The 17,734-nt window shown below is 36.6% G+C and overlaps 1 protein-coding gene across 1 annotated transcript in view; it reads right to left on the reverse strand.

Moving 5' to 3' along the window:
- Positions 1-303: 303 nt before the first annotated feature.
- The window catches only part of LOC136792403 (uncharacterized), a 106,837-nt gene continuing 89,406 nt past the window's right edge, over positions 304-17,734 (reverse strand). The window contains exons 3-5 of the mRNA XM_067011194.1: positions 2,704-2,893; positions 2,567-2,619; positions 304-491 (exon numbers count right to left, since the gene is read on the reverse strand). Of these exons, the coding sequence (XP_066867295.1) occupies positions 304-491; positions 2,567-2,619; positions 2,704-2,893 (431 nt within the window). The remainder of the gene's footprint in view (positions 492-2,566; positions 2,620-2,703; positions 2,894-17,734) is intronic.

The following is a 17,734-nucleotide window of genomic DNA, read 5'->3' on the forward strand; positions in this document are numbered from 1 at the left end:
CAGTGAAGACCCAACGCAGCCAAAAATAAATAAATAAATTTATAAGAAAATAATAATCACTTCTAATTACTTCTTTAAATAGAGAACTCATTAACAGGGTTCAAGATTCAAAAGGTAAGAAACAATATGAAATGTATATTCTTTCTCTCACTGAGTTCCCCTCTTTCGAGGAAATCAGTATTATCAGTTTCCAAACAAGTTTTTTAAAGGCAGAAGTAAAGGCATGATTTTTGAAGGTTCATGCGGGTTCACAATAGTAACAGTGTATTGACTTCATAATAAATACAGACTTTTATCACTTTATTAGGGAACCGCTGACTGAAACCACCTGCCTTGGTCAGGCAGGATGATTACCACTTGCATGAGTTGCCTCACAACAGGAGGTCCCAGATAAAGAACACAGTGCTGCCGCTGAAAATTAACGGGGAGAATTCGGGAGGGGCCGAAAGGAGGGAGGAGATGCCAGTTCATAGTAAGTCTTGTAAAACTACCTGGAAGAATTTGGGAGGGGCCAAAAGGGAGGGGCCAAAAGGAGGAGGGAGGAGATGATACGTCTCCCAACTTCCCAGAAACCCTCAGGCTAGAATCCTTCTTGGCTGAGAGATGACCATGCCACCAGCAAGGACCCTGGGTCACCAAATATGGGCCAAGCAAGATGATTGGCCAGAGACAACCTGGAAACTAATCCCGTTACGTTACCATGAAACCTGAGACTGTGAGTCATGTGGCAGAGCAGTTCTCCTGGGTTCTCTTACCCTACTGCTCTCTGCCCGGGTGCCCCTTCCAAATAAAGTCTTTTGCTTTGTCAGCACGTGTGTTTCGTCGGACAATTCATCTCCTACTGTTAGACAAGAGCCCACTCACGGGCCCTGGAAGGGGTTCCCCTTCCTGCAACAACTTAAGACCAGGAGTATTCCAAATCAGGAGGGATTTCTATGGCAGCATTCCAAGAGGCCTATCAGAATATCATCCAATCTATCATGTAGCACCCACTCTCCTGGCCCTGCTTTCCTCCCACTCCTATCCCCGTTTATTTACCCTCCTACAGAGGAGTTGCTTAATAGAAGGAAGAGTATGAGATTCAGAACAAGGCTCAAGCCTAGACTGTCACTCTGATGACAGATAAGTCATTTAACATTTTGTCTCCATTTCTCCATTTGTGACATGGAAAAATATGTATAGCTGTGATTACTTTATAGGCAATACCAGAGGTGAGGGATAGGAAAATCTTTTGTGTTACTTAGAAGAAAGAGGTTACATGAACACCTAGTACTGTATAATCACATTTACAATCAGAACAGAAGTCAGGATAGAAATCTTGGCTCAGTCCCATAGATCACAGCTCTTATATTTTAGAGGAATAAAACTCATCTCTAAAAGGTGATTAAAGACTGTGCAACTGACATCAGGTATCTATCCTCAGAGTCAGAAACTTCTGAGGAATGCAAAATTTCTTAGAGCTCATTTTTGCCCAGCATCTCATTTAGTTTCTGTTATAACCTCGAGAAAAATCCTGTGTTATGGAAAAGTACATAATATAAAAATATACAGAAACCATAATAGTAATTATGATGTAGACAGATGAGAAAACAACACATAGGGATCAACTTAATAATGTTTAGCACCATTTCTGATATCTCAAAGTCAGGTCTAGGTATCATTTCACCAACCGTGCAGAGAGGATAAAAAGTAACTTAATAGGCATCAACTCTTAGAAAACCTAAAGTAATAAACCAGTTCACTCAATAAACTAAAAAAAGTTTAATAGTTTAGTTATTCCAATATTTCTACAAGTGCTCCTTGTAACATCAGTACACCTGAACCTAGAAATTACATTTTTGAAACAGTCAACACAACAAAAAAAACACCATTGTATCAGTCATCACCATAGGGAAAAATTATCCCTTCTAACCAAAGATAAGGACATTATAGTGGTGACAGGGAATTCAGAATCCCCTCTCTCATCAACTGTATGAAAATAATTAATGCCAAAAGCCCCAGCACAATTTAAATATATAATTATCTTATTGCACCATGTATTCTCTGTAGTATTCTGAAGGGAGTACATATGTGTATGTATGCATGTGAGTGCATGTATCCATGTGTATGTGTGTATCACTTCTAAACAATTATTAACACTAAGACATATAAAAAATTATTTCTATACTAAGCACTCCACTTATTATAAAAAGAAATTGGCCTTAGCTACATCAATGTTGCCCAAGCTGCAGTTTTGCTCAGTGGAAAGTATGCCAGACTTTTCATTTGCCTCTCCAGAGTACTTCAGCGAATGAGGATAAGAAGTGAGGCAGTTAGGATAACTAATGAATACAGAATGGATCAGCCATTCCCTGAAACACCTGTGCAGAACTGCTTCAAATCATGCCAGCAAACAGACTAATGCAGGTGGAGACACCTGCTCTTCCCAGCAGCATTACTTCAGATGCACGGGTGCCCCTTAGCTGCCAGATACGTTCATATTGATGGTAATTTTAAATAAGTTCGATAAAGTACCTACAAAAATAAGTCCAGCAAGGCTACCATCCAGAGCACCGCATTTTGTTACCTGTTCTCTGAGTATTCTTTGACCGTGGTCCTGTCAAAACCTTCACTGGCTTCCTAAAGGAAGAAAACACAGTAAAGACCTGGCTGTCTCAACTCTGAAAGCAATCAAGTGCTCTGATGAGAGATGATGGTGCTCACATTCTTGGCGCAGGTCTGTTCTCTCCTCCTCGCAGCTCCCTTGTTGCCATGGTCACCTCTCCGCAAGGCAGAGCGCCCTCTAGCACCACATTGCTACTGCATTCCTCCCTCCTGTCCATTGCCTGGTCTAGTCTAGGTGTGTCTCCCACTTTCCTTGGCCAGCACCACTTCTTTACATTTTTGATACAGGCTGCAAAAAGAAAGACATTGAAGATGCCAATGAGTTGTTTTAAAACTGCAGATCAGAAACAAAGAGTGCTAAGTCTTCACAGACATATCGGTTTTGTGTTGTACAGCAGAAATGGGAAAGCAAGGTTCTATCTAGTGTCTATGCTATGTGAGTCATTATAGAGACTGGGCCCTACCCATTATTTTTTTTAATTGGATCTATTAGTCTGAATTATAAAAAGAAATTCAATCTGGTGGTAGTGTGTGAATAGGGATGTTATGCTGGTTTATACAAGCAGTTGTTCCTGAATATATCCTGCAAAAAAAAAGAGAAGAAATGATGGCTAAGGATAAGCCAGGGTTCCAAATATACATAGTGCCTGATGTCTTCAGATTTATACATTGTTTCAGGCACAGACAGACATATGTGAATTTCTTAGGGGATTCAGAACACTTGAAATTAAGTGTTGTGTAAGGAGTTTATTTAGGGTGGCCACAGAGTCAGAGATAACTCTCAGGAGAAAGTATTAAAGAAATACGTAGATATGTTCTTAAAATAATTCCATTCCTTGATGTTCAGATGTCACACGATCTCTTAAAGTGCTGTTTGTCCAAGTAATCAAATTTTGTTATTGTTATTTTAACAGTCTCTCATCCTGGGCTGGGAAGGTTGTAATTGTTATTTTATGCTATATTATTTGGTTTGTTAGGGTTTGATTTTTTTATGCTGGTCCTTCTTTTAAACAAACTATTTTGAACTATTGCTAGTTGATTGTACTTGTGCTTGGAGGGTATTTTTACAAACAGCATAGAGAACTGAAAAATAAATGAGATTTGCATATTTGTAGGATCTTTGAGGTGAGAAATTGTAAAGATTATACACATTATCTTTCTACATTTATAAGAGAGTCAACAAGTAAGAAGCATTTTCCCCAATCACCAGAAATAAAAACTTTATAAAAAACAACAAGGTTGTAAATAGCTGGTCTTTATGTTTAGGGCAAAAGCAAGGATGCAGCTTATTTTAAAAGGTAGTCAGATTTATCTGTTCATATTTAATAAAGCATACGATTTTTAATTCAAAATACCAAGAGGAGAAGGGATTTCCACAAATTTGATTTGACATATTTACATTCAGTAAATAATAATTTTAAAAAAGAGTGTCACACAAATCAAATTACTTTTTCCCAAAGGAGACTACAAAAGTTCCTAAGATGTTTTGGACATGTAGTAAATTGTGAAAAATCAGTACTTTATGAACTTCAGAAAAACATCATTTATAGCTGTTGAAAATCAATTTTATCTTTTTATGTCTTTGGTGAAGAAATATTCCTCATGCTAGAGAACAGGGAATTCCAATTCTATTTTCTCCTTCTACTTGTCAATTTTATTAATGTCAAGACAAGACACCCACGTACTCTTATAGATGAGAAATAGATGTGGTAAAAGAATTAATATCTTAAAAAGCTTTCTGCTTTCTTCGGTAGTGTAGTCTAGACACTGAAAGTATCACAGACTCACAAAACAATAATCTACCTTTGTTTACCCCTTGTAATCTAGCCTGAGAATATTTCTTCTAATTTTCAATGACAAAATATATATGCATTTGGGTATCTAACTTAAATGACACTCTTTGTATTCAACTGTTAATACAGTTAATAGTCTTCCTTCCCATGTTGTAGAAAGTACTGGAAATATTAATGCTGACCAAATGCTCCTAGGGATATCTCTTTAATGCAGTGATTCTCAACTGGGGTAATTTTCCCCCCTCAGGCAACACTTGGCAATGTCTCTAGGCAAATGTCCCCTAGGAGCAAAACCATTTCCATTGAGAAATACTGCTTTAGAGGACAGATTAAATTGTCACACAACCTTGACTACTTGGATAAACTAATAGTAAAAACAAAATTCTGGTATGTGAGAGGGACCTTCAAGATGGAGGAGTAAGATGTGGAGATCACCTTCCTTCCCACAAATACATCAAAAATACATCTACATGTGGAACACTCCTACAGAACACCTACTGAATGCTAGCAGAAGATCAGAGACTTCCCAAAAGCTTTGCTTTTAGCATTTGTCCTATGGTTCTGTCTGTCCATTTTTGACTTTTTTTGTATCATTTTTAGTGCTTGTAATCACTGGTGGACTTGTTTTTTGGTTTGGTTGCTCTCTTCTTTCTTTTTTTTTTTTGCGGTACGTGGGCCTCTCACTGTTGTGGCCTCTCCCTTTGCGGAGCACAGGCTCCGGACGCGCAGGCTCAGCGGCCATGGCTCATGGGCCCAGCCGCTCTGCGGCATGTGGGATCTTCCCAGACCGGGGCACGAACCCGCGTCCCCTGCATCGGCAGGCAGATTCTCAACCACTGTGCCACCAGGGAAGCCATCTTTCTTTTTTTAAATTACATTTTAATTTTTAAATTTTTAATAATCTTTTATATTTTTATTTTAATAACTATATTTTATATTATTTTCTTTCTTTCTTTTTCTCCCTTTTCTTCTGAGCTGAATGGCTGACAGGATCTTGGTGCTCCGGCCGGGTGTCAGGCCTGAGCCTCTGAGGTGGGAAAGCCGAGTTCAGGAAATTAGTCCAACACAGAACTCTCAGTCCCACGTAATATCAAATGGCTAAAGTTCTCACAGAGATCTCCATCTCACCACTAAGACCCAGCTCCACTCAAAAAACAGCAAGCTACAGTGTTGGACACCCTATGCTAAACAACTACCAGGACAGGAGCAAAACCCCACTCATTAGCAGAGAGGCTGCCTAAAATCATAATAAGTTCACAGACACCACAAAACACACCACCAGAGGTGGTCCTGCTCCCCAGAAAGACAAGATCCAGTCTCATCCACCAGAATACAGGCACCAGTCACCTCCATGAGAAAGGCTACACAACTCACTGAACCAACCTTACCCACTGGGGGCAGACATGAAAAAAAAAGGGAACTACAAACCTGCAGCCTGGAAAAAGGAAACCCCAAACACAGTAATTTAAGCAAAATGAGAAGACAGAGAAATACACAGCAGATGAAGGACCAAGGTAGAAACCCACCAGACCAAACAAATGAAGAGGAAATAGGCAACATATCTGAAAAATAATTCAGAGTAATGATAGTAAAGATGATCCAAAATCTTGGAAATAGAATGGAGAAAATACAAGAAATGTTTAACAAGGACCTAAAAGAACTAAAGGGCAAACAAACAATGATAAACAAAACAATAAATGAAATTTAAAATTCTCTACAATGAATCAATAGCAGAATAACTGAGGCAGAAGAACGGATAAGTGACCTGGAAGATAAAGTAGTGGAAAATAACTAACACAGAGCAAAATAAAGAAAAAAGAATGAAAAGAATTGAGGACAGTCTCAGAGACCTCTGGAACAACAATAAATGCACCAACATTCGAATTATAGTGGTCCGAGAAGAAAAGGAAAAAAAAGGGACTGAGAAAATATTTGAAGAGATTATAGTTGAAAACTTCCCTAATATAGGAAAGGAAATAGTCAATCAAGTCCAGGAAGCACAGAGAGTCCCATACAGGATAAATCCAAGGAAAAACACTCTAAGACAATTATTCAAACAATCAAAAATTAAATACAAAGAAAAATATTAAAAGCAGCAAGGGAAAAATAACAAATAACATGGAATCCCCATAAGGTTAACAGCTGATCTTTCAGCAGGAACTCTGCAAGCCAGAAGGGAGTGACAGGACATATTTAAAGTGATGAAAGGAAAAACCTACAACCAAGATTACTTTAACCAACAAGGATCTCATTCAGATTCAATGGAGAAATTAAAAGCTTTACAGACAAGCAAAAGCTAAAAGAATTCAGCACACCAAAGTAGCTTTACAACAAATGCTAAAGAAACTTCTCTAGGCAGGAAGCACAGGAGAAGCAAAATACCTACAATAACAAACCCCAAACAATTAAGAAAATGGTAATAGGAACATACATATCAGTATGTATTGTATTGTATTGATTGTAAATGGATTAAATGCTCCAACCAAAAGACACAGACTGGCTGAATGGATACAAAAACAAGACCCGTATATATGCTATCTACAAGAGACCCATTTCAGACTTAGGGACACATACAGACTGAAACTGGGGGGATGGAAAAGATATTCCATGCAAATGGAAATCAAAAGAAAGCTGGAGTAGCAATTCTCATATCAGACAAAACAGACTTTAAAATATAGACTATTACAAGAGACAAGGAAGGACACTACATAATATTCAAGGGATCAATCCAAGAAGAAGATATAACAATAGTAAATATTTATGCACCCAACATAGGAGCACCTCAATACATAAGGCAAATGCTAACAATGATAAAAGAGGAAATTGACAGTAACAAAATAATGGTAGGGGACTTTAACATTCCACTGTCACCAAAGGACAGATCATCCAAAATGAAAAAAAAAAAAGGGAAACACAGCTTTAAATAATACATTAAACAAGATGGACTTAATTGATACTTAAAAGACATATCATCCAAAACAAAAGAATACACTTTCTTCTCAAGTGCTCATAGAACATTCTCCAGGATAGATCATATCTTGGGTCACAAATCAAGCCTAGGTAAATTTAAGAAAACTGAAATCGTATCAAGTACCTGTTCCAACCACAATGCTATGAGACTATATATCAGTTACATGAAAAAACCTGTAAAAAATACAAACATGGAGGCTAAACAATACACTACTAAATAACCAAGAGATTACTGAAGAAATCAAAGAGGAAATTAAAAAAATACCTAGAAACAAATGACAATGAAAACAGGACGACCCAAAACCTATGGGATGGAGCAAAAGCAGTTCAAGGAGGTAAGTTTATAGCAATACAATCTTACCTCAAGAAACAAGAAACAGCTCAAATAAATAACCTAACCTTTTACCTGAAGCAATTAGAGAAAGAAGAATAAAAAAATCCCGAAGTTAGCAGAAGGAAAGAAATCATAAAGATCAGATCAGAAATAATTGAAAAGGAAATGAAGGAAATGATACCAAAGAGCAATAAGACTAAAATCTGGTTCTTTGAGAAGATAAGCACAATTGATAAACCATTAGCCAGACTCATTAAGGAAAAAAAAGGCAGAAGACTCAAATCAATAGAATTAGAAATGAAAAAGGGGAAGTAACAACTGACACCACAGAAATACAAAGGATCATGAGAGATTACTAAGAGCAACTGTATGCCAATAAAATGGACAACCTGGAAGAAATGGACAAATTCTTAGAAATGCACAACTTTCCAAGACTGAACCAGGAAGATATAGAAAATATGAACAGACCAATCACAAGCACTGAAATGAAAACTGTGATTAAAAATCTTCCAACAAACAAAAGCCCAGGACCAGATGGCTTCACAGGCAAATTCTATCAAACATTTAGGGAAGCTAATACCTATCCTTCTCAAACTCTTCCAAAATATAGCAGAGGGAGGAAGACTCCCAAACGCATTCTATGAGGCCACCATCACCCTGATACCAAAACCAGACAAAGATATCATAAAAAAAGAAAACTACAGGCCAATATCACTGATGAACATAGATGTGAAAATCCTCAACAAAATACTAGAAAACAGAATCCAACGAAACATTAAAGGGACCATGTACCATGATTAAGTTAGGTTTAACCCAGGAATACAAAAATTCTTCAATATTGGGACCTTCCCTGGTGGCACAATGGTTGAGAATCTGCCTGCCAATGCAGGGGACATGGGTTCGAGCACTGGTCTGGGACGATCCCACATGCCGCGGAGCAACTAGGCCTGTGAGCCACAACTACTGAGCCTGCACATCTGGAGCCTGTGCTCCGCAACAAGAGAGGCTGCGATACTGAGAGGCCCATGCACCGTGATGAAGAGTGGCCCCCGTTTCCCACAACTAAAGAAAGCCCTTGCACAGCGACGAAGACCCAACACAGCCAAAAATTAATTAATTAATTAATTAATTAATTAATTTTTAAAAAAGAATTCTTAAATATATGCCAATCAATAAATGTGATACACCATATTAACAAACTGAAGGAGAAAAAACATATGATCGTCTCAATAGATGCAGAAAAACTTCTGACAAAATTCAACACCGATTTATGATAAAAACCCTCCAAAAAGTAGGCATAGAGGGAACTTATTTCAACATAATAAAGGCCATATATGATAAACCCACAGCCAGCATCATTCTCAAGGGTGAAAAACTGAAATCATTTCCACTAAGATCAGGAACAAGACAAAGTTGTCAGTTCTGACCACTATTATTCAACACAGTTTTGGAAGTTTTAGCCACAGCAATCAGAGAAGAAAAAGAAATAAAAGGAATCCAAATAGGAAAAGAAGAAGTAAAACTGTCACTGTTTGCAGATGACATGATACTATACATAGAGAATCCTAAAGATGTTACCAGAATACTACTAGAGCTAATCAATGAATTTGATAAAGTAGCAGGATACAAAATTAATGCACAGAAATCTCTTGCATTCCTATACACTAATGATGAAAAATCTGAAAGAGAAATTAAGGAAACACTCCCATTAACCACTGCAACAAAAAGAATAAAATATCTAGGAATAAACCTACCTAAGGAGACAAAAGACCTGTATGCAAAAAGCTGTAAGACACTGATGAAAGAAATTAAAGATGATACAAACAGATGGAGAGATATACCATGTTCTTGGATTGGAAGAATCAACATTGTGAAAACAACTATACTACACAAAGCAATCTACAGATTAAATGCAATCCCTATCTAACTATCAATGTCATTTTTCACAGAACTAGAGCAAAAAATTTCACAATTTGTATGGAAAACCAAAAGACCCCGAATAGAAAAAGCAATCTTGAGAACGAAAAATGGAGCTGGAGGAATCAGGCTCCCTGACTTCAGACTATATTACAGAGCTACAGTAATCAAGACAGCAAGGTATTGGCACAAAAACGGAAATATAGATCAATGGAACAGGATAGAAAGCCCAGTGTTAAACCCACACACATATGGTCATCTTATTTTTTTTTTTTTTTTTTTTTTTTTTTTGCGGTATGCGGGCCTCTCACTGCTGTGGCCTCTCCCGCTGCGGGGCACAGGCTCCGGACGCGCAGGCCCAGCGGCCATGGCTCACGGGCCCAGCCGCTCCGCGGCACGTGGGATCCTCCCGGACCAGGGCACGAACCCGTGTCTCCTGCATCCGCAGGCGGACTCCCAACCACTGCGCCACCAGGGAAGCCCCGGTCATCTTATTTTTGATAAAGGAGTTAAAAATATACAATGGAGAAAAGACAGCCTCTTCAATAAGTGGTGCTGGAAAAACTGTACAGCTACATGTAAAAGAATGAAATTAGAACACTCCTTTACACCATACACAAAAATAAACTGAAAACGGATTAAAGAACTAAATGTAAGGCCAGACACTATAAAACTCTTAGAGGAAAACATAGGCAGAACACTTTATGCCGTAAAGTACAGCAAGATCCTTTTTGACCCACCTCCAGAGAAATGGAAATAAAAGCAAAAATAAAAATATGGGACCTAATGAAACCTAAAAGATTTGCACAGCAAAGGAAACTATAAGCAAGAAGAAAAGACAACCTTCAGAAGGGGAGAAAATATTTACAAATGAAGAAACTGACAAAGGATTAATCTCCAAATTTACAAGCAGCTCATGCAGCTCAATATCACAGAAACAAACAACCCAATCCAAAAATTGGCAGAAGACCTAAACAGACATTTCTGTAAAGATATTCAGATTGCCAACAAACACAAAAAAGGATGCTCAACATGACTAATCATTAGAGAAATGCAAATCAAAACTACAATGAGATATCACCGTACACTGGTCAGAATGGCCATCATCAAAAAATCTACAAACAATAAATGCTAGAGAGGGTGCAGAGAAAAGGTAACCCTCTTGCACTGTTGGTGGGAATGTAAATTGATACAACCACTATGGAGAACAGTATGGAAGTTACTTAAAAAACTAAAACTAGAACTACCATATGACCCAGCAATCCCACTACTGGGCGTATACCTTGAGAAAACCATAATTCACAAATAGACATGTACCACAATGTTCATTGCACCACTATTTACAATAACCAGGACATGGAAGCAACCTAAGTGACCATCGACAGCTGAATGGATAAAGAAGATGTGGCACATATATACAATGGAATATTACTTAGCCATAAAAAGGAATGAAACTGAGTTATTTGTAGAGAGGTGGATGGACGTAGAGTCTGTCATACAGTGAAGTATGTCAGAAAGAAAAAAAAATACCATATGCTAACACATATATATGGAATCAAAGAAAAAAAAATCGGTCTGAAGAACCTAGGGGCAGGACAGGAATAAAGATGCAGACGTTGAGAATGGACTTGAGGACATGTGGAGGGGGAAGGGTAAGCTAGGACGAAGTGAGAGAGTAACATTGACATATATACACTTCAAAATGTAAAATAGATTGTTAGTGGGAAGCAGCTGCATAGCACAAGGAGATCAGCTCAGTGCTTTGTGTTCCCCTAGAGGTATGGGATAGGGAGGGTGGGAGGGAGATGCAAGAGGGAGGGGATATGGGGATATATGTATACATATAGCTGAACATTGTTATAAAGCAGAAACTAACACACCATTGTAAAGCAATTATACTCCAATAAAGGTGTTAAAAAAAAATCCTATGATAACTGTATTCTCATGACTATGTCATGGCAAGCAGAATATTTTTAAGGAATAAATAAATTACATACTTCTAAAGAAATTAAATCTTCTCTTACAAAAGCCTGCCATTGTTTCCTGGCTTCTTTTTTTTTTTTTTTTTTTTTTTTTTTTTGCGGTATGCGGGCCTCTCACTGTTGTGGCCTCTCCCGTTGCGGAGCACAGGCTCCGGACGCACAGGCTCAGCGGCCATGGCTCACGGGCTTAGTTGCTCCGCGGCATGTGGGATCTTCCCGGACCAGGGCACGAACCCGTGTCTCCTGCATCGGCAGGCGGATTCTCAACCACTGCGCCACCAGGGAAGCCCTGTTTCCTGGCTTCTTGTAACAAATTTTAACTTTCTGACTGAAATATGTCTTACATATTTTGGAAATTATAACAGTTCTTTATGGCCACAGTGGAACAATTTTACACCTTATTATTTTATTATAGCAAATTGTCTCTAGTGGCCTAAAAGACAATCCCATTTAATTGGCCAATTTGGAATACAGACAAATGATTTATTATAAATTACTAAATTATTAAAAATTTGATACAAAAGTCTCTTTGAGAGTTTGGTTAACCATTTCTAAGTCTCTACCCTGGGAAGGTCCTGTCAAATCAGAACTAAATGTACAAACTTGTATTTTGAATGATGATAGGATAATAGTTTCTTGGGTAAAGTATTACTTCATCACTCTGCCATAGGCTCTGAAGTCTGTTATAAAGCCACTAAGAAGAGGCATAATATACTGTGAAGAACACAAATCTTAAAGGTTCAGTCCTAAGACTACTTATGACCTCAAGCAAGCCACTTAAATTCTGTGACCTTCAATTCTTCATCTATAAAATGGTGATAAAGGTACCCAGTTCATTTTTTCTAAAAATGGAAAAACAACGTTTTATAAATGTGCTTACCTTCTCACTTGTTATGCACTAATATTTGATTTAGTTACCAAACTTTAACTTGTTAGAGAATTGATGTTTAATTTTTCTTTTTTTTCTAGATTAGAAACTTTTTTGAATTTTATTTTATTTTTTTATACAGCAGGTTCTTATTATCTATTTTATACATATTAATGTATACATGTCAATCCCAATCTCCCAATTCATCCCACCACCACCCCTCCCCCCCTCTTCCCCACCTTGGTATCCATATGTTTGTTCTCTACATCTGTGTCTCTATTTCTGCATTGCAAACCAGTTCATCTGCACCATTTTTCTAGATTCCACATATATGCTTTAATATATGATATTTATTTTTTTCTTTCTGACTTACTTCACTCTGTATGACAGTCTCTGTATGCACTCTACATCCACGTCTCTACAAATGACCCAGTTTCGTTCCTTTTTATGGTTGAGTAATATTCCATTGTATATGTGTACCACATCTTCTTTATTCATTCTTTATCCAAAACTAACAAATAATTAAAATGTTGATGATATCTATAACACATTAATAGAGTTTCAAAATATATAAACTATCTTTAAGGCTGGAAAACCTGAGGAAGCCTCACATTCTAGGCAGGATGGACACTGAGTATTTGGTGTTCATTTCTTCCTTTTTTTTTATTCTAGTCATTTCTCTGTAAAAATGATTGAGGCAATAATGACTTTCTCCATTTCACAGGTCCACCAACTTAGGTTTTTTCTCTTATAACAGTACATTTTGTAAAGTATCTCCATTTTCATGATCAAATAAAAGTGCAAATGCCTTCATAATAGTTTAGGTAATGCTGTGTCTACATGCCTACTATGCAATAGAGTTGAGTAGAGAATTGATTGATTACATTTAGGGAGAATGTTGTATTGGCTGCTTGAATAAGTTTACAAATTGTTTACAGAATCTAGAGTGATATGATCACATGCATTAAGTGGAACAGGTGTGGATTTTGATTTCCTGATACCTCTCTTTCTCTTGCAGAATAGTTTTGCCCCCTCAATTAATATTATTTCTTTATTTTTCATGCCTCTTTAAGTTCTACTTCCTAATTCCTTACAATTCAGTCCCATTAACTTACCTGATATCATTGTGACTCACAACAGACTATAACTTTATTCATCTTCTTGCCTCTTTAACACTCTTTGCTATAGTTTTTAATGTGCATCACCTGATGACAACCTACTTCTCAATTCTTTTGGATATAGTCTATTTCTTGAAAACATGTCATCATAAATTTTTCCTCCAAGTGATAAAACTTTCCTGTAGTTATGTACACTAGAAAACTTACCATGCTCTCAAAACTGTGGAACATGAGTCATATATTTCATACAAAGAACTTGTATTGCCATAAAAATCCATATTCTATTCCATTATTTTTCTTTAGTCTATGAAAGATTGGTAAATGAGCAGAATGATTAAAATACAATTAAATTTTTCTATGAAATTTGAGTTGATTCATTTTTTTCTTTAATAACAGAAAATTGGTCTTTAGATCTTTACTTCTGAAGATTTCCTTTCTTTCATGTACTTCTAGTTTTTAGTAATAATTGGAAAGTGTTACATTTAAAAAAATCACTTATGCACAGTGTCTTTTTTTAAATGCTTTCCAATTTCTCCCACATACAGACAGACACCCACACACACATTCGTGCGTTTAGTTTCTATAATTCCCTTTGAAAAGGGTTGATAGATACCTAAGTTTAAGGAATGCAACTGAATTTGTTCCTGAATCTAGTAATGTTTCTAGGAAAAGAAATATTTCATGGTATCTCCCTGGATGTCTTATCTCTATTCCATTATATTTTAAAAAAATTTTATTGAAAATTAATGTCAAATTATCTCTCAAATCAAAGAACTTTCTTTATAAACAATGTAGCAATGCTGAGAAATGCAGTCAGATAAAAATTCTTGTTGGTCCTTAAATTCAACAAAGTAAATATACTTTATTTAAATATAAAATTTTAAGATTGTGCCTAAAGATGGGCATCAAATGGTGTAAGTTTCTTCTACAAGTTATAAGTGATTTTAATTTTCCCAAATATGATATTAACACCAAATTTATTCTGTTGGTAGCCACAGTACACTGTTATCTCATAGGCCTTTTTGACATGTCGCTGATCAATACCTTCCTCACTTGCACTCAAGTGTGGATTTTCCCACATGCATGTATGAGACTTCCTGAAATTTTGAATTTATTGGAATTTATAAGCTCTCTTTCATCTTGCAGGAAGTTTACAGGCGATTAAAAAAATTGATGCTTCAAATAGCTGATATTGCTTTTGCTTCAGGACATCAGACAATTTTTTTAATACATCTTTTATTTATTGAAATCAATTTAAAGTTATAACAGCTAGACAAGTTTCCTCCCCACCTCCAAATAAAAGGGAACACTAGCCTTTGAATGATGTAAGAAACATCACACAAAATAATTTAAGGTATGCAAATATATTCATTTTTATTTATCTCAAAACACATGCTTCAAACTGAAGAATTCAGCTCAGTTTTCTCCATTGTCTCGTAATTCATTTGCCTACCCATCTTCACATCTTACCTCTTTAATGCTTATTATCTCTTTAAGTCCTAGTTAAGGTTCCCCATTCTTCCTAGGTTAGGTCTGTCAAGGTTTTCCCAACATCTTACGAACTCCAACACAAATTATATACATTGGACACTTATCAGCTCTGCATAGTTAATGAATTTTTATAAATCCATTCTGTCTCCCCAACAAAATCATAAATTTCTTTAAGGATTTAGGACCTTGTGTCTTTCATACCTAGTGTAATTTTGAAAAGATATTTAATGATTCATTGATTGATCAGATTGCTTAATTGAAAATTCATCCCCATTTATTGCTATATAATTTTATTTATTTTAAGTTATAGAATGTCTATAATAGAAATATTAAAATAATAGGCACTATAACTTGCTGTTCAATAGCACTTAATAAGTTAGAATTTATACTCTTGATTTTAAGAGTAGACTTTGTTGTAGAAGTAGTTGTGCAATTATTTTTAATATGATATAGAGTGATTAACATGTAGTAAATTAACCTTGAGTCTTTTCAGTGTACCAGGAGGGACTCAGGATAGGATATTAGGAAAAATAGGTACAAATTTTTACCTCCTACAACTACCATTACCTGGGAATTTGGAAAATTCATCTAAAAATCTTTTAAATTTGGGGGTCTTCATTTCCTAACGTAAAATGAATGTGGTCTAGAAAATGCTCCAAACTTACTTTCAGGTATAAATTTACATGTGAGCTGGGCACCCTGGAGAAACAAAAGTATTTGACCTTCTTTCTTTACAAAGCCTCTTTTTGTTAAAACTTTCATGTAAAATTCTAAGATTGCTAAAAGCAAACAAGAAAATCACTACACATCATGTATATTTCCTCATTTAGCCAAACCCCTAAAATGTAGGCGTTGGTGAGATTGTGAGTCATAATTCTCTTTTTAAGAACAAGAAAAATATTTGTAGATTAAACAGAATTTTTTTTTTTTTTTTTGCGGTACTTGGGCCTCTCACTGTTGTGGCCTCTCACTGCTGTGGCCTCTCCCGTTGCGGAGCACAGGCTCCGGAAGCACAGGCTCAGCGGTCATGGCTCACTGGCCCAGCAGCTCTGCGGCATGTGGGGTCTTCCGGGACCGGGGCACGAACCCGTGTCCCCTGCATAGGCAGGCGGACTCTCAACCAGTGCGCCACCAAGGAAGCCGGATTAAACAGTATTTTTTTTTTTTTTTTTTTTGTGGTACGCGGGCCTCTCACTGTCGTGGCCTCTCCCTTTGCGGAGCACAGGCTCCGGACGCGCAGGCTCAGCGGCCATGGCTCACGGGCCCAGCCGCTCCGCGGCATGTGGGATCCTCCCAGACCGGGGCACGAACCCGTGTCCCCTGCATCGACAGGCGGATTCTCAACTACTGTGCCACCAGGGAAGCCCTAAACAGTATTTTAAAAGTGAAACTGCAACAGGAAGTTGCAAATATTAAATGATGTATTTGTGATATTTCATTTTTTAAAAGTAGATGTATGTATCGATATCCTCACAAACTGCTGAGTAATCCAAATGTCTATCACTTTATTCCTTTTCTTCCACTTTTTTCTTTATAAATATAAATTTACACACTGAGAGTTAAAGGTACAAATGCAAACATACATAATAAGCAAATTATAAAAGCACATGACATTTTGAATACAAATATACTATCAAAATTCATAATTGGAAAATCAAAATGAAAGCTAACTGTATGCATTATAAATAAAACAGATTCACCTCATGAGTTTACCCATCCTTTTCTATGCCTTTATTTGGGGCATCATTTAGGTTAATACAAATGTGAGTAAATGCATGTGGTGTTAACATCTGCTGGCAGAAATGGTTGGGAATATTGTGTGACCAGCACAATTTGACCAGGAGGCAGGCCTGGAGCATCTGGTATAGTCAGCGTTTAAGATTTATTTATAGTTCCATGACTTCTAACATCATGTAGAGAAACGCATCAGATGCTAAATAAATTGCATTTGCAAATCTTGTCTCAATGAACAGAATGTCTGTAAGTCACTAACCACGATGGGTCTAGAGGTACTCTCCGATCTTCCCAGCTCTGATACTTACTTTGGGTTTGATAGGTTGTTATCATTATACAATATTCATTGAGTGTTTAAAATAATTCAGAAACTTACTGTAGAAAGTAATTTTTTAAATGATTAAAATAGACCAAGAATCAAATAGATCCAAATCAAATCTAAATTAGTATCATGCTTTCACCTATCAAAGATAACGAGTTCTTCTAAATTAAAAAACAACCCAAAGAGTTAGCCAATCATATTCTACTGAACTTCAAAACAGAAGATGACATCTTTATTTTGGAAAAAGTACAAAAGATAACACCAAAATAGTTGAGTTTTGTTTTGGGGCAAGTCACTATAACATCTCCAAGCTTCATACCCAAAAATAGAGATAATATGCTTACTTCACAGTACTATTATGGGGATTAAATGAGAAATGTACAGGGAGTTGATTATTAAACTATAAATATTCTTACAAATATAAAATAATATTATGCATTGGCTACATTATATATCAGTTTTGTACATCTTTAGGTAACAATAATAGTGAGGGTCTCCAGATAATTTCATCCTGACTGAAATTGTGCTCTGAAATTTATAATACAATATTTCAAATTAAAGGTGTAGTCAGTTAAAAGACCCAGATATTTTGGAAGACTCA

Source organism: Kogia breviceps, chromosome 13 (assembly GCF_026419965.1).
Source record: "Kogia breviceps isolate mKogBre1 chromosome 13, mKogBre1 haplotype 1, whole genome shotgun sequence".
In the NCBI taxonomy this organism is placed as follows: Eukaryota; Metazoa; Chordata; class Mammalia; order Artiodactyla; family Physeteridae; genus Kogia; species Kogia breviceps.